Genomic DNA, 26,387 nt, shown 5'->3' on the forward strand with positions numbered 1-26,387 from the left:
ACCTGGGGCAGGTGGGAATTTGGGGGAGCCTGTTGCTAGGGGGGCAAAGCATGACAACACCTGACCTCCAATCAAGGTGCAAGAAAGGAGTCTCCACCAATGGACGAAAGAAGAAGAAGAGTTGACTGACAGACTTTAGGAGGGGCCAGGGTTGCCTGATGCAGCACGAGGGGTATAAAAGGTGGAACAGCCATTTTGAGCACATTGCAGCTGGTCGTGTGTTCCCAATGCATTGCTCTTATTTTCATATTCAATCCTTTGGCTGTATTTTGTTAAGGTTTAATAAACCTTAAAGTGAGCATCATTTCTCACAGCACTGCATGCCAAGCAACTCTCCATCTCATCCTATACACTGGATGAATCAGTGCTGCTCTTCCACACTAGTGACACTTTTCACTGCAGCCACAAAGGTTTTCCTTAAACACATCATAACAACTGGAATTAATAAAGTGGCCAAGCAGCAAGGTAGTGGTATGACCTGAGCTGGAAGGAAGTTTCAGAGATCCATCAGAACAGGGCCAGCTCTGGAGCCAGGACATGCAGCTCAAGAGTTCATCTTGAAAATCACCACAGACAGAGACTACACAACCTCAGACTCTGCAGAGCCTCTCCTGTGTCAGTTCATGCCCCTGTTTCTCACGCTCCCACTTTGTAGCCCCATTAAGAGTTTGGCTCCTTCTGAGATGTTTTAGCACATCGAGTTCTTCAAGGGAGCATACTCCCATCTTTGTCAATTATAAGGTGATGGGCATATTTAGAGAAAGCCCACAGAATGACTGTAAAACAGCAGTGATTTCCAAACTGCTGGATTGGAAAATGTATTTGAAACTTGTCAAAGCCTGTGGGATCCAGACATTTACTGAGGACTAAGTAGAGAAACCTTGTTCCATTCTTCAAATGCTGGTGCAAGCCCTTCACCTTAAACTGAATCTGAATGGGCCAGGCATCAGTTAAATCAACAGGCAAGTGTGTTCACTCACAGAACACTCCTTCCTTGTCTTGTAGGGCCAACACAGACATAAGGAGGTTGGTCAGTTTTGATATAACTGGCCAACTAGTGCTGTTACATGACTGCTGTTACATTGTCTGATATGGTTTAAGGACCTTGTTTACCTCTCTAAACTAAGAAAAGAAAGAAATTATTTATTGTGAAACACACAATAAACAAAGAGATGCAATTACTCAATGCTAGTTACTAAATTTCAAAGAAATGTGAACACCTCTGTGCATATAACAAGTGGGGAAAGCTTTTCTTAGATTTCCTACCTCTCTATCACACTTACAAGCCACAGAAAATCTTCTGGAGGAGATCACCTGCTGCCTTTGCAAGATGTTGTGTTCTATGGTCTGGCTGTAAAGCTGGTGGAAGGTGCTAAGCTGAAAGTCAGTGTCTGGAAAAACATCCCCTTTCAGCATTAACTAACGGGAACGGTGCTCTGACTGCAATTTCCAAACATTTTCCTGAGCTATTGGAGGTTAGGATTTTTTCTTTTTTTCTTTCATGTCAAGAGAATAACGACTGATACTTAAGAGGCACAAGAAATGGCCAAGATAGGGGAAGGTGCAGCTGGCTACTTTCTTACCTTGGGGGGGGGGTTTGGGGGGGGGCGGGGAGTGTCTCTATGGAGGGACAGAAATACTGTGATATTTTTGCAGGGGGGTGGGCTCAGCCTCTCTCACTCTCTTGCTCTGGACATTGGAAGGGAGAGAGGCTCTGCTCTCTGTGGGGAGAATTTGCCACTACCACGGGATTCTGTCCCCTGCTGCTTTCTCCTACCCTGAGTGAAGCTGATCATAAGAGCAGCAGTTGCACTGGGACTTTATTAATGCCCAACCTCACTAAAAAAAAACCACCTTCTCCAAGCACTCGGGTGCCTCAGGGGAAACATCAGCACCCCTCCCTGTCCCCGATCCCAGGGAGCTTGTCCCTGCCGTGTTCAGCAGCCCGTCCACCGCTGCCCAGCCCTGCCACTTCTCTGCCATTGCTCTGGGCTTTTCACTGTGCTGCAGCCCAGAACCCCCTCCCTGCCAGGACACCCCTACAGCTCCTGGGACAGCTGTGGAGTTTCTGACACATTTCATTTGCTGCTCTGGATTGTGCTAGTCCCTGCTGTCCCTGCTGCTGCTCCAGGGTTCCTGCTGCTCCCCTGTTTCCCCGTCTAAGGGGGATTGCCCCATTCCCCCTTCCCGCATGAGGGAGACGTGGCCCAGCCCGCGCACAGCGCCCCCTGCAGGCGCGGGGGAATCATCGCACCCCACCCAGCCGGGAGCCAGCAGCGCCCCTGCTGGCTGTGCCTGGAACTGCACCAAGGGGAAGGGCCTGCAGCGGGAGAAGGCTGGGACTGGGCCCGTGGGTCTGCTTGTTCGCTGCTGCTGTTGGTGGTGTTTGTTTGCCTTGTTATGCACACACACTCTAGTAAAAAAATCCTATTCCTTTTCTCATCTTTGCCTGAAAGCCCCTTATTTTCAAAGTTACAGTAATTTGGGGGGAAAGATGTCATACTGTTTCCATTCCAAGGGAGGTTTCCACCTTCCTTGCAGACACCTGTCTTTCAAGTCAAGACACCAGGTTCTCAGGGAAAAAGCACATCACTCTCCTCAGTGTCATCCTCATCCCTGGCGAGTTTCCAGAGCAGGGGAGAGCTGATCTTCCTTTGCCCACTGCTGACCATGCCACATGTCACCAACATTACTTTTGCACAAGCCTGTGCACAATGTGGGGAGCCTGCCAGGGGGAGAAGACATCCCCCCAGTTTATGCGGAGCAAAGAGAAAAGAGACAAGGACAAAGGAGATGTGGAAGCACAAGCCACAGCAAGACTAGATTTTCCTTTAACTTATGATTTTGTATTTTTACATATAGTCATATCTGAGAGCAGTCGGGAGGGAAAAGGGGATGTTTAAAACCAGGAATACAATGCAATTCTCAAAGGAGCTGTCTACCCTGGTATTTTGGGATTCCTCCTCTTTGATGGGTCAAAGGGAGGAGGAGGTGACAAGGACTCCCCTGTGTAGGAAAAGGACTCACACTTGGCAACCTTGGAGACAGACAGTCCCCAGGCAGAGTCATGTGAGCTGGGGAATGTAGTCCAGCAGCCCCAATGCTCAGACCAAGAGAGAAGCATCATTTGCATCAGCTCCAGCCATCAGTGAGGCTTCCCTAACACCGTAACAGGCACTAGGAGAGCTCCAGTCTTTCAAATTTACCCTGAAATCCCTGAAATGTGCATGCTGTTACTCTTCCCCAGCTTGGTCTCATTGCGCTGACTGCCATCACAGCAGGGTGGATGTGGTGAAGCTCTCTCCTGTACCAGCAGCTTCTCTTCAGCATGGTCCTGCTCCCCAGGTATTACAGACCACAGGAAATGCTCCCTGCCACCCCCTGGCAAAGTCTTCAGGAGAAATCATTACCCCAGGCTGCCCATTACTTCTAGACAAAGTGGGAAAGCTGGTCACCACCTGTTTCTGCAGAGAGGGACTTCTGGGAAGGGGCATTGAGAACTGAGCTGCAGTGGGGGTGCAGGGTATCGCCATCTCTGTGCCAGACTGGAGAGTGGGCAATGCCTGGATTATCCACCTGCCCTTCTTCCCACTTCTCTTGCTTACTCAAAGACCAGCCATTTCAATTCCAGACCCCCTTAGATATCCTCAGCTGCCCCTGAAAGCTGCAGGGTTGCTTTTCACAAGGATGATGTTGATGCAGGAAGACATTTGCTGGATACATGGCTCCTGTCATGCTCCTTCCCCAGAAAACTCCTTTCCTCCACAGCCCCACTGTCACACAGAAGACACACATGTATCATACAAAATCTGCTGTGACTGTCACCACCCAACATAACATGACACAACAAGGTGATACACGCACAGAATTCTGTGCAGTCTTCAGAAGTTCATGCACAAAAAGAGCTCACAAGGAAGGGCAAAGGAGTGGGTATGCAAAGAGCAGGTACTGGCCAAAGGAGCTGTCCTTTCTGCTGCTAGTTTAAAAGAAAAGCCTTTCCACTCAAAAAGCAAAACAAAACAAAACCAAAAAAAAATATTCTATCAGGAGCAAACAGTATGGCAGGTTGCTTTCTCCTTTTTCAATCTAAACCAGAGCAGAGCCAAAGGAGAAGGTGGTGCTTCCCTCTGCATCCCCGACAGTGTGGAGAAGGGACACAGGGCTCACAGAAGACACTCTGTCCTTAGGAGGCTTCAGCCTCTACAGCAGCACAGGTGTAGCATGAGAGCATCTGAGACAGACAGTGGAGCTCTATCAGACACTTTTGCAGAATAACTTGATGATGCTGAACTGGAGACAGCAGCTGACAGCATAGTCATGAGGCTTAAAGTGCTTTGTGCATGGAACAGCTCCAGAAAAAACACCTCATGCAAGTAGATGAGGGTAAGTGCTGCTGTTATCTCCCAGAGGTTGCTGCACTATCCCAGCCAAGCATTCCATGTTACAGCTGAACCCTGGTCCTCTCATCTTTTGTTTAACTGTTTAATTTTTACTATTATTTAAAGGTTCTACTGGACAAGAAAAAATACCGCCAGCCTGAGATTTCCTTCTGAGTAATCTTTAAAGGGCACAACTGGCTGGCAGAGAGGCTGCAGTAGGTGGGGGTACACCCCCACAGCACGCACATGCACTGCCCAGGTGGGAGCAGCTCATTCCCACACCACCCAGCCGCGGAACATGGCTTACCATGGGGATAAGCAGCCAAGCCCAGCACTCAGGGAACCAACAACTGCAGCAAGGGGCCAGTTGCCACATCCTGCCGAGCAGCAGGAGCACAGCTGTCTCCCCTGCAGCCTCCACACAGGGCAGGGGTCATGGGTGCCTGTGCTCCCAGCTGCTGTCCCTCCACCCTCCTGCCTGCCTGGACCCCACGCCCTTTCCATTCGGTAGGGGTATTGATCTGCTGGCAGCAATGGGCTGGATAATTAGCCAGGAATTAGGGTTTCTATTACAGTCAGGAGGCTGCCCCAGCTGATTTATCACCTGAATAATTTACTGTGATTGAAAGGAAATTAAAATGAACTCCATTTGACAACTGTGCGCTTTTATGGGCTTTAGTGAAGACTCAAAAGCCAAATTAATAGCCTGGTGTTGTTTGATAGTCTACTGAGAGTAAATAGGGGAAGACTTTTTGTCTCCTGATGCGCTTTCCTAGGCTTGATTTTAGAGTTGGGATTTTCTTCCCCTCCCACCAGTAAGGCTATGGTCTGGAACAGAAGAGATTTCAGCTGTAAAAGCCAGAGAGCTGCCCTTGCTCCCTGCTCCTCTGCACTGCCAGCACTCACCCTCTCGTTCTCTTCCCTGTGGGTACAGAGGATCACAGGCTCAGCAGATTGAGGATGAGCAGGTACTGCCTGCCAGCAACCCCTGGCCCAAGCTGGCACCAGCGTGGGCACCATCAGCCAGGGCAGCCCACCCAGTTGCCAGCAGGGGGGCCTGAAGGAAGGCATGGGGGCAACACAGCCACCCACAAATTCATCCTGCATCCCACAACCCCTTATCCCCACCTGGGAGCCCCACCACTTTGGCAGAGCTGGAGTTGCATCTCACCGTGGCTCAGAGAGCTGACCCTGCAGCACCATGTCTTCCTACCCACGACTGCCTGGATTCCTGCAGAGCTGGCAGAGCATTGCTAGGTTCTGCTTCACCTCTTCCTTCTCAGTTTTATAATTGTGGACATTCATTGAGCCACATATTATTGTTCCCTTTTCCTTTTTAACTTGCTTTCCATTTAGCACACTATGTAATGTGGCCATGGTTAAGAACTTGCCTTGGTATGCTCAGATCATTTCTGCAATTGGCAGATATTGAGAAAAGATTTGGTTCTTCAAACTATCCACTAATAATTTTCATAATTTTCACTGTTTCTGGACAACATGAAGTATTAGGAAGACACAAACAAATATTGGCTCTGCATTTCTCAATAGAAGTGTCAGGGTGTTTTCAATGTTCAACGACCTCTGTCTAGCCAAAGATTTTTCAAGAAAAAACTTATTTCTCACACTCTGGGGACCAGGACCAAGCATAATGTTCTGCAGTTCATGGAGCCATTGCATGGTTTGGGTTGGGACTGATCTTAACAATCATCTCATTTCAACACCCCTGGCACTGGCAGGGACACCTTTTAGTAGATTCATTCCTTCCTTCTGCTTCTCCAATAATTGAACTTTGGGAGTGAGTCCTCTTAATACAGAAATGTGTTATACTTTATAGCTTTACTAACATTGTTCCCAAAGATCAAACACCAGTACTTTAAGGGGGATTGTGCATCTTGCTCCTCTCAGAAGTTGCATTCCAGCCGCTCCTAGCAAAAAAAAACCAAGATTCCTCCTTCAAAGCTGGAGTGTGCTTAGGCAGAAAGCAAAACTTGAAGGTTTTCAAAAGAAGTTTATGCCCCTTTCTTGGTAAATTCAGAGAAGTACTTTGGTGCAACTCTCTCTGCATCAGGTTTAAACTTCATGCAATTCTTCCACTCTTTCCACTTCATGGTAACTTTGGGGGGATTCCTTGGCTATCCAAATTCCATCTGCCTATGCCTATCTTCAGATCCACATTTATTTGCACTCCATTTCATGAATACCTGTGTTACTACATGTTTGCCAGGTTACTGGTGTCTGTATGAGCACAGCATATCTACGTTTTATCTGGAAATCAATCTGAGAACAGATATTCTGTCTAGTTATAGCTTAAAGCAGTGGGAAAGCACCAACATGGGCTGACGAATTATTTACTATTAGCAGCAAGCAGTTATCTTCTTAGCTGGTGACCAACATAGTGTTGAATCTGGTCGCATCATGTTATGCCTCATTATGGCCCTGATCTAAAGTTTACTGAAGTCAATAGAAATATTCCTCTTGGCTTCAATGAGTATTCAATTGGACCCATGTGTGAAACTGAAAATACAAAAGAATCCATTTCTGTTGTGAACAGAAATCCAGCATGGCTAATTCTTTTCTTTATTCTGCGAAAATTAACTCACTGTCTCTCCCATTGAGCCAATCCAGCTGCATATCCTTCACACTGCATTTTTCACTCCTAGATGCATTAATCCTGTTCTCACAGCCTCCACAAGCATATTGGTCCACGAGCCCTGGGCTTGACCCCTGCCTGCTTTGATGGGACTTTCCTTCATATGCCTGAAGTCCTCAGGTCTCCTTGACTTTCCTGGGTCTTGATCTGCAAGAACATCTCCTGTCTTTGTCAGTGCTTTGACTGGAGAATTGCTTGAGTCAACAGTTCATAAAACAGATGGCATAGACTTGGCCAGTCTGGGCCAACTTCCCAAAGGTGCTGTGGAGAGCTTCTCCATCCTTCTGGCTAGAATCACAGGAAGCCACTGGAGGACAATCACCCTCACAGCCCCACAGAGTGGTTTGCTGAGTACAGCCAGTGCTTCAAGTTCTTCTAGGTCTTAGTAGACAATAGGCACTGGAAAATTCTGCCACTCAGTGTTGCAACTCTCTGCACAGGAGGAGCAGTGGTTCTGGATAAAGTCTGAATTGTCACTGCAGTTACCATGAATAATGGAGGGCTGCCTGTGGCAGGGGCCAGGCTGAAGTATGTTGGTCTGACACAGGTATTGCTTTGTTCCAAGGGAATCTGGGGTGTTGGCAACACCAACAGCCTTCCCTTTGGGCAGGGAGCCAATACACTGGGGAGCAGCAGGGCCCATCCACATACACACACAGAGTACAGAGAGAATGGGAGCTGCTGCGAAGGATTTCCTTGTCCAAGGCTTGAGAATTACAAGGTCTGGCATTACATAATTGCTGGCCTGCAGATAGACTAGACACTCAGAGCTGGTACACAGCAGCCATATACAGAATGGCAGTGCAACACTGATACTGCAAACATGCTAGTGTATACTATGTGCATTTCCACACCCATGCCCAGAAATTAGTGAAATCAGTTTTCCATGAACATTTGCAGCCAGTGTAAATTAATCATGGGCTGTTTGCAGAAAATGAGCACAAAGGGGCACAAACATGAGAGAATGGCCTTCATTCTTATGAATTCTTTTACCAGAAGGATTCATATTTGTAGCAGGGCTCTGTCAGGAGGAGGTGGGCCAGAGTGCTTCTGAGTACTGACTTTATGTCATGTTCCTTCAGACCACACAGAGACATGGAAGGACTTGATGCTGTTTGCACAGACATGCCTCAGGCCCTGTCTCCCTCTGCCATGGGATGTTTTCATGCTCCAGACATGCAGGAAATGCATCTGTGCTTCGCAGCACACATGTGCATGTGCTCAGCTGCACCTCTAGATGTTAGGCTGCAAAACAAGGCAAGTAACAGCTGATGCCTTATTTCTGCCCCTTGATGCACAACATCTGACAGTATTTAATGGCAGAAGCATACGGTGGGATCCCTGCCTCACCCAGCACACACAATCATCACTATTTCTCTCAAAGGATTATCTGATGCTTTATTTCTCTGTCATTGTCCAGTGATTGCCTTCCCTCTCAACATGGTATCAGCCCTTCCCCAAAGACCACTACCTGTTCCTCATCAGTCTCTCCATAGATGCCACAACTTACAACTGATGTGAAAGTTAATATAATTATTGCCAACAGTACAGCATAGATTTGCAGATCCACAAAATATTCTAAGTTGGAAGGGACCCACAAGGATCATTGACTCCATCTCTTAAGTAAGGAACCCACAATCTTGGTGTTATTAGCATCATGCTCTGACCATGTCACAAGATGATAAATAACTCAAGAGCCTCCACTTCACACGGATTGACTGAGGGAAACATCAAGATGGGAAATGGAAGAAAGTGGATTGGAAGTACTCAAAGGATTACACAGTGGTGAGCAGTCCCACACAGCCCCTCTACCTACATGAAGGGCAATGGACTCATAAAGGTAAGGACAAATTTTGTATAGAAAATACGCCTGGAGTACTTTGGGCAGCATCTGGGAGCCAAGCATGATGGGGCTGCAAATACTGTGCTGTGCAGGAGGGACTTCTTTCCCCCTCACTATCACCAAGGGCCTGCCCCCAGTACACAAGTGAGAAGGAAGACTTAGAGAGGAGCCACAAAATAGGAAAGAAAAGGTATCTACAGTGTCCACAGAGTAACAATTATTCCATTTAAATACCTGGAACCCTCCTCAGGTGAATACAAGCGGCACATCAGCAAGTTTTTGTGCCGAAGCAGAATTAGTGATGATCATCTGGCTGCTACTGGATCAGATTTCTAATAACATGGATAAACAGTGGGTCAGCAGCTCATACCAGTCTTCATCCCATATCCTGTCTCCATGGGGAGAAGTATCTTTTCCATATTTTCCCCTACAGAAAGAGCTTAAAGCTTCATGCATCCACCACTGACTTAGCTCCTAAAGCAGCACTTCAGGGTCCAGCAGCACTTTGGACAGACAAATGTCACAGGCAGATCTTGCTTTACTACCGCAATCTAATCCAGGGACAACTCTGCTTTTCCAGTGCATGTCATTGATATCTTTAATGTTTGATTTCTCACTGATTTCTTTGGCCCTACTAATTGATGCAGACAGCTTCTCCACTTTGGTTGAGCATCATGACAGCTTTGCTTGAGTCACCAAGGAGATGAGACAAGACTGTTTCTGTAAGGGCTGGGGTTCATACAGCATCTTTGTGAACTGCAACAAGTCACATCTAGTCATTTTGAAAGTTGCCCTTCACATATCATCAAAAAGCTGAAGCTGACCCCAAATAGCCACAAGCCTTTAACCATGGTCCAGACTTCTAAGAGCAAAGGCCATACTCCAAGCCAAATGAAAGCAAACAACTACAAATTTCTTTCGTAATTACACGTCAAAATGCCAGGCAATGTGGTTCTGCAAAGTACATTTTGAACCTCATCATGCCAGATTTCTCAGCATCCTACATGACTTCCCAGAGCATACAAGGCGTATCCTAATCATCAGATTAATATCAGCATATCTCTAATTTTAATAATCTGGCTACTTAGAGCCATTCTACTCACAATTCCTTATGTGACCCTGGGAGATTTTTCATCAAGAGCAAAATATCCTGTATTTGGTAATTGGGATAACACTTCAGTACTATCCTTATTTAAATCTCCCTTTCTTCCCATAAAACCAGTGAAAGTTTATCTCTGAATAGATGTTCACTCACTGCTGGACTGCCTCCCATGAGCTACACTGGCCATGACTAAGAAGCTGCAGAGCACAAAAACAGATAAAAAGTCCCCTCCCATCACTGCTCCCTTTGCAGTGACTATTTTGGCCTGTAAAGTTTTTGCAGGAGCAGTCGATCAAGACACAACTCCTGGGTGACTAGTGCTGAAAAGTCTTCCCATAGCTTTGGGCACGGTGCATGCCCTCTCCAGCATCCCCAGTGTTTGGATGGGATAACCACCATCTAGTGGTATGTGAAGGCCATTTCACCTTCCAGAGACCCCCATGGTGTGACTTCCCATCTCTTTCCAGCTCAAGTTCAGATCTGCAGAGTTTTGCAGCACACATAAATCAGGGAAAACACAAAAACAGCAGCAGATGATGAAAATCAAATGTATCTATGAATGAAAGAATGAATGACAGATGAGCTTAAAGGCATGAGGAATTCCTACTCTACTGTAGGATTTTCAGCATAAGTAAGTAATTATAAAAAAAATGTATAAAAATATACACATTCCTTAACTGAAGCCACAATGGTAGTAGGCAGCCATGAGAGAATCTCCAATGGCCCTCAAATGCATAGATTCCTCCAAGGGGAATCAGTGTTAGGAAAGTCCATCCACCTTGCAGAAAACCATGTCTGATATTAAGAACACTGAAGATTAATGGCTGAATACATCATTAAGTAGCAAGCTAGACCAATATCGGTGCTGACAGCAATATATTAATTTCTACCTCCTTCTCAGCAGCTAAATTAAATACTGCCACCCAAGAAGAACACAGAGAGACACAGCTCATCAGTTTTTTTCATGTGCTACTATAGTATGCCTGCAAAAATGGAATTTTTCCAAAATGTTAATGCCAAGTCCTCCTTAAGCGAACTGTAGATCCATAGGTGCAATTAATTTACCTTCACATACTAATTGGGTGTTTTTCTCAGCAAATGGCCAGCTATGTCTAATGTCTAATAAGCCATTTCTGGATACAAAAAACTGATTTTTTTTACCACAATCATGCTTGCTGTGAACCAGAATTAAGTATTGGGTTTTGCAAGTCTTCTCCTTGTTATCTGCACTGCCTGCTTTTAATTTAACAAAAACATCGGAAGCTGTCGTGCTCTTTAAAGAATCATTTGACGCAACTGGTCCAGATCTGGTATAATTTCATAGCCAAACACTTGCTAATATTTGCACAATGAGTGTTTTCCTTGATTTTTTGATAGGCTTTGATGGCTAACATGGACTTGGCTGAAACGAGCTTGACAAGACCTCTGTCTCCATACTTGTCTGCTGAAACTCTGAGAAGCCTTTGGTGATGTTCACCAAACAGATCTCTGCCAGTGGAAAGCATATCAGGAAAACATGAAATATTTGCTATAGTACCTGCTCTGGTTTGATGGGCTCTGTTGTTGTGAAAATGTCAGAATAATGTTGTCTCTCAAAGACACGATCCAACACTTCTAGCTGCTGCTGGGTGAAAAGGTCTCCTCGCATCTGTTTCCGAAGAAAATCTCTGCTTGGGAGAGAATGGCCATTTGGTACTGGAGATTCCTGAATACCTTTCAAAGAGGAGAAAGAAGAGGAAAAATGAGTAGTCTCCTGATATGACCTCTAGTAGGATGTCTTATTTTACCCCTTGAACAGATGTAGGTACCAGCACGGTGAAGCTATGAAGACTTTTTGAGAGGCTACAGTTTGCTGGAAAACACACTACACAGTCCTGCATTACAGGCAACCCTTAGACTTTCAACAGTTTCACACATCATTTAAAGGACACAGGATGACAGTCTCATTTTTGCCTGCATCACTTTTACTGTGTCACCTGGAAGGCTGTCTGGTCCATGGCCTGTGTACAGGAGAACACAGAGAATAAGTAGATGGCCTGATGATGACAGTCACAGTCCAGCTGGGTCAACTCCAGCAGAACGCTTTGTGCAGTCACTACCCACACACTCCATCCCCTTCCTGTGCTACCTGCAAGTCCTGCTCCACTCCATCCCATGCTGAGCTCTGAGCTCTGGCATGGGCTTTCTGTGAAGCACCAGCACAGCCTGCCTTGTACAAGTTGGGGAATTCCTGAGCTGAGTTACCACTGCAACACCCCCAGCAAGGCCCAGTCCAAGACACACTCCTGACCCTCCAATTCACTTTGTATCTCTCCAGATTACTGGCAGGACTCAGACCTGGGTCCAAAACACCTTTTCCTCCTTCCCCCCCTTGGCAGAGATTTTTAGCAGTAGTCGTAAGTGACTGACCAAGGCTGAAAAGCCATGAGACAAGTTTGAAAAATATGTGATTGGCAGTCTGAAAAGACTCTTTCAATACAAGGACTTGTTTCAATTTGCTTTTTGCAGATTCACAGTGGTTTCCTACTTTTCTTTCACCTGTCAGTGCTGGAAATATGTCTTTTATGTACTGAAAATTGAGATCTGCAGTATTCCCAGGACTCCAGGAGGTGGAACTCCAAGAACAACAGTAAATATCAGATTTCTTCTCCAGATGGCAACATTGAACTAGACAGAGGGAGGAAATGTTTTAAAAATAGCATCTAGCTGCCAGATTAGTTCTGAGGTACAGAATTCAGATGCATCCCTAACAGCAAGATTTGCATGAGTGATGCAGTTGCTTACAGTCCAAGAAGTCTGCAGAGGAGTAACATCACCCAGACCTCATCTGGCAGATTCTGTATCAAGTTTTTTGATTGTAAGTATATAGGTGATCTGAGAGAGGTGATCTGCACACAAAGAGCCTGTTGCTGTAGACTTCACTTGTGTCCACAAGAACATGCTGGCCATCAGTAATACCAGTGATGATTGGTGGACAAGATTTTTCACAAAGCACTGTTGATTTAAGATCATCCTTCAGCATCCTTGCAGAGGATGCTCTCTGTCCAGAAAACCAGGCTTCTTTAAGGCAGATTTCTCAGACCAGGGGACCAACACAGGGAAATATCTCTTTCAACCTCAGTTGATAATGCTGAATTAAAGCAGAACTCTCCCTAAACTGAATAAACATCTGATGTTAGCAGTTAATGCTGGAAACTTCCTTCTCAATTTGAGATCAGCAATTTCAGTGACAACAACTTTATATATGCCCTTCTTAGAGAAAATCATGCAATTTTATCAAGGGTAGATGGTATTGGCTTTTGTAAAGTGCAAGGATCAGTTTATTCTGCACAGGAAAGGAAACAAAAACCTAAACCTGTGGTCTGAGTCGGATGTCTTAAGTGTGAAGCAGTGTATCTTTAAATAGTTTGTTTTTCCTTTTCTGCTTTTTTTGTTGTTGTTGTTGTTGTTGGGTTTTTTGGGTTTTTTGGGTTTTTTTGGGGGGGTTATTTGTTTTTGGTTTTGTTTTTGTTTGTTTGGGGTTTTTTTGTTTTTTTTACTATTCTAAATCAAATAATATCTAATAGACCCTGTGCTGAGTTTAGTCATCCATAGCTTATAGAATTAAAATTCTGGTTGATAGCTGTATGGTAGCACAGGTCCAGGGAGACCCTGTCTCTGAAGCATGGAAATGCTGGCTTTAAACTTCAGGTTAAACTGTTATTCACAATTTGGCATCAAAGTTGATGCAGTTTTGGGATAAAGGGGATGACAAAAGGGAGTGAAATGACACAAAACAGGTGTGACCTGAAAACTGCTCTTGGTGATGCCAATACAATCTGTGCACTGTTTGTGCCACCCAGAGACTGGAAAATCCCCTTGTGTTTGAAAATGGAGCAGCTGTCCCACCTTTCACCAGCAGCACTTTTATTATGGAGTCTGGCTCCAGACTTTTGGGAGTCAATACCTTGGAGAAGAGACAGCCAATGAAAGGAAATCCTGGGGCAGCAGCCTCATCTTGGGACAGGCACTGGGCCAGCAGAGGGCTGGGAAGGGTTGCCCACGCCAGATACCAGAGTGTGAAGTCCAGGAATAAAGGCACCATCATGTGCCTGTGCCATCACACCCGTACATCTATCCCAGCTGCCTTTTGTCCAAGGGGCAGTGAGGCAGGGGATAAGCCTAAGGCACTGCCACCATAGCACAAGTAAGAGGAGGGTATTTCTGAAATCAAGTGGAAATGGTGGTGGGCTCTGGAGGGGTTTGATTTCAAGGTCACCATGTTCAAGGTCCAAGCACAGCATGTGCTGCCAGCCAGAATGGGCTGCCAGCTCTCAGCCTTTGTACTTCCCTGTTTGCCAACAGCTCCACGTGCTGTCCTGAGGACGTGAGATGGGATCAGTCTTCAGGATGCACTTTCCAGTGCAGTCAGGCTGTCCTAGGATGAGGAATAATGCATGCAGCATTTGTGTCAGGAGGGACATGGGCAGGAGTCAGACAGGACTGGGACCAATGAGATGGCTGCCACTGCACAAAAGGAGCCACGGAAGCCTCCCTCAGTGTCATTATCACCTGCTCTCCACATCCTCTGAGCAAAGGAATAGCTTGTACTTTTGCCCTGTGTCTCCCAAATTCAGACTATTTGGCAGTAATTCTGGATTCCACTGGAGAGCCACAGATTTCCTGTACACTGCATTATGACACACAGGAGTTCATGAAGGTCTTCAGGATGTGTTTGGCTGTTAGACATTATATAAATAATACCATTAACATTATACATTGTTTAAGTAGAATATCTTTGATAATTAAAATACTGTTGGAGGGCTTGAAACAACTGTAATTATAAATAGGCTCTAGGGAGTGGTAAGAACATTTTTCATATAATCAGTGCATCCACATAAGGTTGCATCCGCATGTTTTATTGACAGTAGCACTACATGCATACCTACATATTCTGTGAAACAATTAGCTCCCAATGCAATGTCATCTTTCCAGAAATTCAAGTGAAGGGCACAGATATAAGACCGTCCTTAGTGCAAAAGATTAAATTATTCCCAAACAATCATTTCATCCTTTATCTCTACAAGATTGTGCATATGGGATAAGATGATGCCATTAACCCACAATTTCCTGAACTACTTCTGATGAGGTGCATCGAGTTGTGATGCACTGGGACCTGTCACAATGCCATAATGCACAGGGAGAGCCTGCACACGCTGCTCCTCCAGCACTAGGGTTCCAGCACATGTCACAGCTGTGTGAACAGCCACTCTACTGTCTGAATCAAGTCCTTCATGGGCATCCCACCCAGCTCATAACACTAATTCGCTTTACCATAGATGCACACGACTTGAAGAGCAACCCCACCTCCAACCTGCAGCTGGAAGTCTTGTCATGGTGGGGACAGGTCTGAACAACATCCTCCCTGGTTCCAAACTCACTGAAAGGCATTTTCTTGGCAGGGAAAATGCAATCCTTTCTAACTCTGAAATGCATGGACACCTTCTGTTCACACCTTGCCCAGAAAAACTGACCTGTGGTTTCACAAGAACAGCTGGGCATGCTGCTAAAGGCACTGGCCTGACTTTGACATAATCTTGTTATCAAACACAGGCAAAGATCTTCTGTGGCTAACCAAAGTCTCAGCAACCTATGAAAGGTCTGGCAAGAGTTAGGCACAGAAGACATTTGCCTCTGAGAAGAGATAGTCCACAGTCTTGCTGACAAAAGACTGCCCAAGTGATGTGGATATCATCCAGAAAATAGGCAACTACTACATGTTTTGGGTTGGAAGGGAGCTTACACACCATCAAGTTCAGCTGCCATAGGCAAGGACACCTTTCATAATTCAGGTTGCTTAAAGTTCTCTCTCACCTGTCCTTAGACACTGCAACTAATATATCTTTGTTAATTAATAACAAGTTATTTTCTGGGGACCTAAGCAAATAGCAAGATCAGTTTAAAGATTTGATAAATGGAGATCTCATTTTTCTAATGCACTTCTATGGTTAGATACTCACCTGTGACATGCTTTCTGAAACAGCAGAAGAATATTTGAAATTGCTAAATACAAGGAAACAAGAATTTCAATGATGCTAACCACACAACTCACTTGATTTAAAATACTGCTTCTAAGACTACAGACCAAAATAAGAGCAGAAGACACTATCTTGCCAAAACACTGAAGTATATTTAAAAGCCTTAAAGCTTAGTATGAAAACAAGGCAAAATATAGAAATTCCAGTAAAAAGCACTGAAAAATAGAAATTATTCAGCTCCAGCTTTTTTTATACTGATAAGGACAGTGGCAAAATTTCAGATAGTTATAGGACAAGGGGCAGTGCTTTTAAACTGAAAGAAGAGAGATTTAGATTAGATGTTAGGGAGAAATTCTTCTTTGTGAGGATGGAGGGGCCCTGGCACAGGGTGCCCAGAGCAGCCCCTGGATCCCTGGCAGTGCCCAAGGCCAGGTTGGACACTGGGGCTGGAGCAGCCTGGGACAGTGGGAGGTGTCCCTGACATGGAATGGGGTGGCACTGGGTGGTCATACAGGCCCATTGCAACACCAAGTGTTTTATGATTCTATGATTCTATTTAAATACCGCATTACAGTATGGGATAGACCTTGCCCTGGGGCAGTTCCATTGAGAGTCTTAGCAAGCTGACAATATCCGAGAAACAGGTGCCAACCATAAATGCAGCTGGACTAATATTTCCAATGCTACTAATAATCAAGGTGTGTCTCATTAATAATGAAGTGTGCACCTCCATGGTAGATTCATCTGATGTGGTGCTGTTCTGAAAATAAAAGGAGTCTACTGGTTTCAGTTTTTCAGGTTGTTTTCTTTTTTTTGAGCAATATGCAGGGTGAATCAAGGAAATACACCATGGCTAGTGCCATGAACAGCCTATATTCATAAAGGACATGAATACTGCCTCTAATTTGTACTGTCCAACTTCATTACCTGTTATCATACCTAATTACTTCACCTTATAGGGAAATGCAGACTAATTAGGGAGGACATTATTCACCACATTTAAAACATCATGCGGCAAATGAAATATTACCAGGAGGCAAAAAGGTGATTTGTTTTCTTGTAGCATGCCTGTAAATTAGTCCAGAGAAGATAAAGACTGTGTTTAATTACCACATGGAAGGTTTTGTTTAAAACATAAGCTGAATTTTCATACCACCTTCTCAGGATTGTATACATTTGGCAGACAGCTGCCTCAGAATGCTCTTCCCAGCCAAGCACTAGTTTCAGGACCACATATGTGGAGAGAGATCTTTGTATTTACACCATTCAGATTTTCTAAGAACTGCTATTTCTTTTTTCAAAGGACAGTATCACTACAAAGGATCTTTATATTTTGAAGTGTATGTAGCTGATCATTGTGCAAATATTTTCTGGAGAAATCACTATATTTCACAAAGATGGGTATGAGTTTTATCATAGATCAAAGTGAGAAAGAAGGGGGGGAAAAAAGATAAATCATCAGAGATCCAAAAATACTTTTCATTTGGAGAAGATATCAGGCCATTTCGGTGGCACTGATAGAGTCTCTGCTCTGTCTCCATTACCCACTGAAGGCAGCCGGAGTCAGGAGCTGACTACACTAGATTATATTCCCTATAAGATGGTCACCAATATATATATATCTGATCTTCAACCTCTATTGATTGACCAATTTCACAAGCAAAGACTGGTGAAATGAAGCTGAAATGAACATCATGCTTTAACTCATTGAACCCATCAGGCCTGAGTTAATCTCACTGCCCACTGTCTCTGATAGAATTCAATTGATCAATCATGTTTCGGTGATAGTACCATTTCAGTGGCTTATTGCTTCTTCATTTCAAGCCTTGACCTGTTAGATACACTTGGACCAGCTCAGCTCCTTCTGGAGACAGGGACCCACATCTGCCAGCAGCAGTGCAATGTCCTACCACCAAGCACAGGAAAACTCAGGGGAGCACTGGTGAATACTCTCACCTGCATGTTCTGTTTTTACAGGTATTCTACCTGTAAACTTTGCAGCCAGGATGAGTGTGAGGACAATGTAAATGGCCCAAGCCCACAGCCCTCTGGTCAGTGTTCGGACAAGCAGGGACAGTGCCAGTTTGTGGCCATCTGGCTCCAGCCCTTGTGTGCAGCAAAAGCAGTGCACACTTCCAGTACATAGGCAGACTGTCCCCAGAACAATCCCAGCTGGACAGCGCCAGCACACTAGCACACCCCAGAAGCACAGGGCTGGCCAGGTTCACCATGCCTGTGGCTAGTACTGCATGGCAAGGGGTCTTCAGTGATCTTTCATCTGCCATTTAAATGCATAGCCAGCCTGTGTGCATCCCATTTGTCTCTAGCCTGGCCCCCCTCCTGCCCTTTGCTCCTGCAGAATCCCCTGCACTGCTGGAGACAAGGGCCATTCGGATTCTGCTGCACCTTGCTCCCAGTTAGTCCAGCCGTTAGTCCAGCCAGCAGTAACTGGAGGGTCCCTGGCTCTTCCCAGGCTGCCTTCCCTCATGCACAGTCTTGCAGACCAGGCTGCATCTCTGTAGCCCCATGAGGTGAGCCCTCACCACACCACATTCCTTCCAGCAGCTCCCACCTGCGCTGCAGAGCAAGTCCAGCCAATGCCTGTAGAGCCAGCACCAGATTTGCACTGGCTCTGGGGAATGGAAGAAGCAGGACAAAAGGAGCTGTGCTGTGTCAGCAGCACAGCGATTAGCACTTCTATCTGGTCCTTCACTAATGAGTGATGGAGCTCTTCTCCACCATGAGAACATTTGTCTCTTTTCTGTCAGGCAGCTGGAGGTCCTCCCTGGTGTACAAGCTTGAGTCAGGCTGTTAACCCACAAGGCACACTTGCTGGAGCTGTGCCAGTACACCCTTGAGGTGCCACGCTACAGCATTGCTGCAAATCTGCACAACACACTGGTTATGAGACTCACCAGCAAGGTGGGTTTTATTTATTGAACAGATTTCCCACGTAATAACAGCTGTCCTCCTCCTACAGGTATTTTAATCCCGCCAAAGCCATATAAGGAAATGTTTTTATATATGTCCTAAGAAAAACCTGCCATCTCTGCCATCCCATATTCAACAAAGATATGGTGGGACCTCGCACCTCAACAACCCTAATGCTTGTGAATCTGACAGCATATATATCTGAGCAAACATTTGTGCAAATAGTGCCACTGAGTGGAGCTGGATTGCTTGTGCACCTGCCCAGACTACCATCAGGATGGACTTTGCTCATGCCTCAAGCCTTGCGTATACAGGACACAGCTCTGCACCTGGGGGCAAACAATGCCCTGGGGCTGGGGGACTTCCCACAGGTCAGAGCATCTGACAGCAGGCCTGGACTTGTTTTGCTGCCCAGCAGCTCCAGCGAGGCCTGTGGTGGCGGAGGACAGCCAGTGGACTATCCCCCGCAATGCTCTAGGACCCCAGCACAGCTGGCTGTGCAGATGTGCTCACCCCAGTGGGGATCCAGGAACACAGTAGTCAACAGTCTCGTGGGGCAGCATGTGCTGGTGTCCTGACCACCCCTAGCCATGCAGCTGAGCCTTCATGCAGCATCCTGTGGAACCACAGTAATACCTGTGGGCGCCAGCCCTGCCAGGTGGCACAGTCTACCTAAGAACAGTGGCTGGAGAGACTGTTGGAACCACTGGAGGTTTTGTGGCTGCTCTTCTGCCACAGTTTTATATTTACACAACAGCAAAAATTATGTCAGCTATATCCCCCTGCACAGTGGTGAATTTAGAAATGCAGAGAGGAGGGTTGAAGGAAGAGGCTGAGAAGAACAGAGCAGGTGCCCCAAGCCTGGCACAGAGAGTGGAAACATGCATCCCACCATGGATCCTGGGCCACAGCAGACTGTGGGCACCTGGAAAAGCCTCCAGGTTCATGGCAGCCCCTGGCCAGTTGCAGTGTGATGTGGAAATATGCTTGTATTTCTGTGATTTCTGTAGTAACTAAGGTGAGCCATAACTCCAGTAATTATACACAAAATGTCATTAAAAGTTCCTTAAAAAATGATTGTGTGAAACTGATTCTTTTCCTAATCCATTTTTGTAAGCTGCATCAGCTTTAGAGAGATGCACTGTATATCATGTACTCCCAGCTCTAAGGGTATTTTTAAGAGGTTGTTAAAAGCTTAATGAAGTAATTCTAACATAGTTTATACCTACTTCCATATCATGTCATAGCAAATCTTTTCATCACTTCTTTCAAAAACATAATTTCTATGTATGCCTGGGTGACAGGAAGTGATGCAGTTTGCAGATGAAACTGTGCTCTGTGTAGGTTTGGAGATGCAAAAATGGTCTCTCGTTTTAAACAAGCAGGAGAGGATTTACAGCTCTGAAAAATACTGGGGGACAGAAATTTCACAGCCAAAGGAAAAGTGGTGCTGGGACTGGCAGCTCAGTGGGGTCTACACAAACCGTGACCAGCTCTGGACCTTGAGCTCTGCTACATCCCAGCCAGCTCTGCCCAAAGTGGGAAACGTTCAAGCAAGGCAAAGCTCCTTAGAAATGCAGAGGACTTCCAAACAGCAATGCTACTCCTCCTAAAATGCAAATTCCTAACAAAACATTGAAGCAGTACTGCCAAGATATGATAAGGCTGGAATTACTAAAACAAAGGAGAGAAAAAGCTCATGGAGGATTCAGCTTGCTCTACCAGCAGCAGTGCTCTGCATTCTCTCAAAAATAGAAGGTGCCTGTCCACATTTCCTGTGCGATTATCCACTAAGACCTCTAATAAAGACTTCTTAATACCTGCACACTTTTCTTGTGCATAAATGAGATATCACCTGATTTTACAAAATCACAAACAGTGGCCTCAAGTCTTTGAGTGTTGACACAAAAAATGAACCAATATCACAGATGAAGCCACTAAAATGGCTTGCAGCCTTAATGGAATAAGCAGGAATAAAACGCTATTATAAAACGTAATATGTATCTACTGATTTTTACAAGTGGCACAAAGTGCAAGTGTAATGACATTTTTATATATTTTATCCGCATGCATTAGTTGGGAGAAATTATGCTTTAAATATCCTCCACAGCTGTGTAACTTGGTTTTAACACTTAAATTTCTGTTTACTTCTTACACCTAGGACCTACATCTATCCTTTGGCTTAATTTCTTGTCTACCTGAACACAGACACATTCTGCCATGGTGACCATAAGCAGGAGAGTGCCCGAGCACCACCATGCAGTTTGTTGCCTGTGGCATGGTCTGGCAGCTCCCAAAGTCGTGGAGGTCACCACCAGGTGACCTGACCAAGGGATCAGCACTAATGGGAGGTCACCACAGGTGCACCCACCCTGTTCTGAGTAGCCTCTGGCATCCTCCAGCTCAGCACCCACCTCCAGGAGAGAGGGTACAATGCTGCTGTCACCACCCCAGCTCTCACCACTGCAGTCTGGGAGGTCTTGTCAGCTGGCACAAGAGATGCTGTGAGTGAATGGGGTGCGCAGAGCAAAATTTGGTGGGATGAGCAGTGGTTGCTGTCTATCTCCATGCCTTTGAGGTTTCTGACATGGTTTCCCACTGCCTCCTCCTGGAGAAACTGACAGGATGGAAAAGTGGACTCACAGTAGCCTTCTGTAATTCAGCAAAGACAAAGTCTGGCACTTGGGAAAACATAATCCAGGAGCACATCACAAGCTGTGATCAGCCTGTCTGGGAAGCAGGTCTGTTAAGGGGACCCTGAGGGAGCTGGTGGACACCAAATTCAGTGAGAATTCCCAGTGTGGCCCAGCAGGACACGGGGCTGCATCAGCAAAGGTGTTGCCAACAGAGATAGAGAAGTCATTGCCATACTGTACTCAGTATCTGGAATGCTGTCCTCAGTTGTTTGGACACCACTGTGCCAAACAGCTGTGGACAGGCTGGAGAGGCCAGTGAAGGGACACAGAGATGAACCAAAGGGGGGCAGCTGCCATATGAGCAAAGGCTGTGTGATCTGAGTTTGTTCAGACTTAAGAAAAAAAAGGCTTTATGGTCATATTCCACTAATAAAAATGTGCCTGCAAAGGGGATGGAGACTCACGTTTTTACAAGGAGTCGCATGGAAAAGGTATCTCCTGGGGAGATTCCAGTTGGACACACAGAGAAAATTATTCACAATGAGAACAAGCAGACACTGGAATAACTGCAGGGAAGAGCTGGATTCCTCAATATTGGGCACTTCTAGGATTTGGCTAGGCAGGGTATTGGACTGTCTTGTCTAGGTCATGTTTTTGGCAATAAACATTGTACCACAGTGCTTGAGGCCCCTTCCACCCTGGTGTTCTAGAGTTCTATATGAAAAAGGCAGATGGTGACCCAACAAATATGTTGTGCCTCTGTATATGCTTGTAATTTCTGGTTCTGCCATGAATATTCTGACACGCTGGACACTGAACAAAATTAAACAGCCAAGATTTTACTTTTAAGGAAAATCAGTGTAGCTCTTTTCTAATTGCTGTAATTAATTACTGTCATCTAAACATTAATTATTTATCGTGCAGTAAACTGAGCATTCTACAGTACAGCTCCCCTGATGCTGTGCTTATCACACAGAGGCCCTTATTAAGCATGTGTGGGTGAATCTCCCTCCATGTATTTGCGTTATTTCAAAACCTGATCATTTCAAAGACTGATTTCTTTCAGTGACAGGTGGAGAGGATCATTTTTTGGGCTGCATCACAGAAATTCCTGCAAAGATCTCTTGAGCTGGAGAGCCTGTTCCTGCAGCTTCTGTTGAGACAAAGATTCCAGGAACATCCTCACCACACCAGCAGGCTGACCTCATGTCTGTGCTAGTTTTTCTAATCTCACTTATTTCCATTCCATCTAATAAGATAACTGCTCCAGGAAAATAATAATAATCAAATAGACATATATGCATATTTTACTTATGTAATTTTCTGTATAGAGATATATATGGGGAGGGAGGGGGGGGATAGAGAGAGAGAGAGAGGAAGAGATGGCTGGATCTTGGCAAATAACTTTGGAAGGCCACGGTATGCAGTGTTTCCTCTTTGCTCTCAACAGCCAGACATTGCAAACCAGTGGTTTCCATGGCTCAGTGATGATGGTCTGAGAGTGAATGCCTAGTGTGACAGACAAAGTCTTACCTCTCTGTGTTTGTATGGTGCTGCAGAAGCCAAGGGCAGGAATGTGACTTTCACTGCACTGCAAAGCTGTAGTGATGGGGAAATTTTGAAGACTTTTCCTTCTATAGAAAAACTCTCATAGACTGAAACTGAATATTGTTTGCAAACAGAGATCATTTCTGAAGAACTCTGTGAGACAAAGCCCTCCTGGGGAAAATAGTGACCATGTGGATAGACCCCATCCTGAGACTTTAAAATGAAATTTATTTTCATTTTCCAGTTCAAATTAATTTCAGTGCTTAAATAGAAATTAACCAGTTTATATGAAATAATAGAATCATATATTCAATTAATTGGAAAAGTTTTCTAAGATTGTAATTTACCCACCTCTGCCAAGACCACTCTAATCCATATTCCTAAACAGCATATCTACAGATATTTAAATTCCACTAGGCATGGTGACTGCACCACTGTCCTGGATAGCCTGTTTCAGTGTTTGACACTCATCTCAGTGAAGAATTTTACCTAATATCCAATCTAAACCAGTCACAGCTGAAGGCTATGTCCTCTCACCCTGTCACAGAATCCCAGGCTGGTTTGGGTTGGAAGAGACCTTAAAGCTCATCTCATTCCATCTCCCATTGTCCCAGGCTGTTCCCAGCCCCAGTGTCCAGCCTGGCCTTGGACATTCCAGGGATCCAGTGGCAGCTACAGCTGCTCTGGGCACCCTGTGTCAGGGCCTGCCCACCCTGCCAGGGAACAATTCCTGCCCAATATCCCATCCAGCCCTGCCCTCTGGCAGGTCTGAAGACATCACCCTTTGTGTGATTATCTATCTATCTATCTATCTACACTTAGAAGTTTTTGAATGTAAATAAGCCATCACCTCTCACAACTAACCAAACCTGGCTGGGCACCAGTCTCTCCTCACCCACCAGGTACTCCTGTTATTTATGTAAAAGACAAGAACTTTTCCTTTAAAGAGGTTTACAGAATCTTTAAGAGAGGTTCATTATCATTTTTCCCAGTTTCACTTCCCCATCTCTTTAGTACGTTATTCCCTTTAGAAAGGAAGGAAACACACTGAGGATGCACACTGCCTGAAATATTTCTTCCTTGCAGACATAGAGGTGTGTGTACATAAACATTTACATGTAGTCATAAGTTCTTCACGGAACCATGCAGAACCACGTCCACTTCCCCACACCCCAGCCAAAGGCACAGAGGGCAAGACAAAACCACTCAGGATTCACAAAAAAGTACTGGATTCCACTACACTACTTTTAGTTAAAATCTCTGAAATAGACCTTTTTTTAGAAAGAAAGAAAAAGAAAAAAGAAAACTTGCAACATGTGACTCTGCTGCTGCTGCAAAATCCGATGCCCAGAGGCTTGGACACGCTGGCCAACAACCCCCCCAGGAAGAACTGAGGGGGCCCTCCACTGTCATCCCTGCCAATTTTCCTCTCCCTGGAGGAATTGTGGAAAGCAATGACTGAGAATCAGCCATGTTACCAGCACTGGGATTAACTGGGAGCACACTGCTGGCACACTACACCTGCATATCATTCCCCAGATGCCCACCTGTACCAGCCAAGCCCCTGGGGCACTATGGAATGCCATCTGCTGCCATGCCCTGTACCTGATTCTCAGGAAGGCAGCCTGTAGCCCGGGGCTACCCACCAGCTCCAACACCTTCTTCTGCCACAGGAATGTGGGCACCAGTTGTTACCATAACACACTCAATTGTTCTCAGCAGTGCTCCAGCAAATAAAGCCATTAATTACAGCCTTTCCCTCAGCTGCTGTTGGCTGGAGCAGCAATCAATGTGCAACCCCTCATTGCCTGCTCTCGGGGAGCAGAGACAGATGCCATAAAAATGATCCGCAGCCCGCGCCGAGCCCCGCCGGCGGCTGCGCCCAGGAGCGGCCACCACGCTGCTCCCACACGCCACACCATATTTATTTGGCCTGCTGCAGCCATGGGGGAAGCCATCCCATTAGGCTATTATTTTTATCTTATACCGTCAATTTACTTATACTGATTGGCTTCCTGCCGCCAAATATCAATTAAATTGCAAATCCCCACTGAAGCTCATTTTATGTCTCTTTCCTCTCCTTTTCTTTTTCCTTTCCTTTCCTTTCCTTTCCTTTCCTTTCCTTTCCTTTCCTTTCCTTTCCTTTCCTTTCCTTTCCTTTCCTTTCCTTTCCTTTCCTTTCCTTTCCTTTCCTTTCCTTTCCTTTCCTTTCCTTTCCTTTCCTTTCCTTTCCTTTCCTTTCCTTTCCTTTCCTTTCCTTTCCTTTCCTTTCCTTTCCTTTCCTTTCCTTTCCGTCTTTCTTTCTTCCTTTCTTCCTTTTTTCCTTTCTTCCTTTCTTCCTTTCTTCTTTTCTTTCTTTCTTTTCTTTCTTTCCTTTCTTTCTTCCTTTCTCCCTCCCTCCCTCTCCCTCCCTCTCCCTCTCTCCACCTTTTTCTTCTTCAAGAGAGAGAGGGAGGGAGATCACTATGTTTGAACATAATTTAGTTTATTTCCCTTTCCATATCTCAAAGGAAAATCTATATCTGCCCCTGGAAGGCCATTTGCCCTCTGTTATTGGGAGCTGAGGTATCACAGCAATGGGCAATTTGTTTCAACTGACTATCGCCAGCCCATCAGGAATCCTCAGGACCTCTGCCATCTCAGTGCAATTGTATCTGGTATTTCCATTTATGGTTTGTTTTTAACAGCTGCCAGCACCCAGCAGATGAACGGGTTTCAGATCTCAGAGAGTGTGCCTGCCCATTCCTGCCACAGCCACCTCCTGTCCCAAGATGCTCATCATCTTGATGATGTAGATTTCTGCTTGTCCCACTGGCAGAGACCCTTGTTAGCCCAGGCTGCCAGACCCTGCCAGTTGTGTCTCAGGAGGTGACAGGGTGGCCACAGCTGCCAGAGGTTGTAAGCTGTTCCCCTGACAAAGAGCTGCACAAGTGGACTTGATCCATGGTGAGCACTGGGAGCAGGGACCTGTGCAGTGGCTGCAGGTAGGCTCACCTTACTTTGACATGCAGCTGTGGGCTGCCCCTGTGCACACCCACTAGCTGGGCAGCACCTGGTCTCCTCTGACCCTGGGAAAGTCTAACCAAGACATGGGACCTGCTGGCACCTACTCAAAGCAATGTGTTGGACATCATACCCTCACTGCTGCAACCTTCCAGAACCCATGGAAGCTCTGGCACAAGACCCCGAGGCACCACACTTCACAAGCCAACACACACGCCACCAAATACCCTCGAGCACCTCTGCCCAATCCTGCAGGGACAGAGAAAGGGAATGGGACC

The 26,387-nt window shown here is 45.7% G+C and overlaps 1 protein-coding gene across 7 annotated transcripts in view; it reads right to left on the reverse strand.

The window, feature by feature from the left end:
• The window catches only part of PAX5 (paired box 5), a 124,969-nt gene that overhangs the window by 65,845 nt on the left and 32,737 nt on the right, over window positions 1–26,387 (reverse strand). For all 7 annotated transcript variants that reach the window (XM_062512690.1, XM_062512689.1, XM_062512687.1 and 4 more), the window contains one exon: window positions 11,512–11,687. In XM_062512690.1, the coding sequence (XP_062368674.1) occupies window positions 11,512–11,687 (176 nt within the window). The remainder of the gene's footprint in view (window positions 1–11,511; window positions 11,688–26,387) is intronic.

This window comes from Cinclus cinclus, chromosome Z (assembly GCF_963662255.1).
Source record: "Cinclus cinclus chromosome Z, bCinCin1.1, whole genome shotgun sequence".
In the NCBI taxonomy this organism is placed as follows: Eukaryota; Metazoa; Chordata; class Aves; order Passeriformes; family Cinclidae; genus Cinclus; species Cinclus cinclus.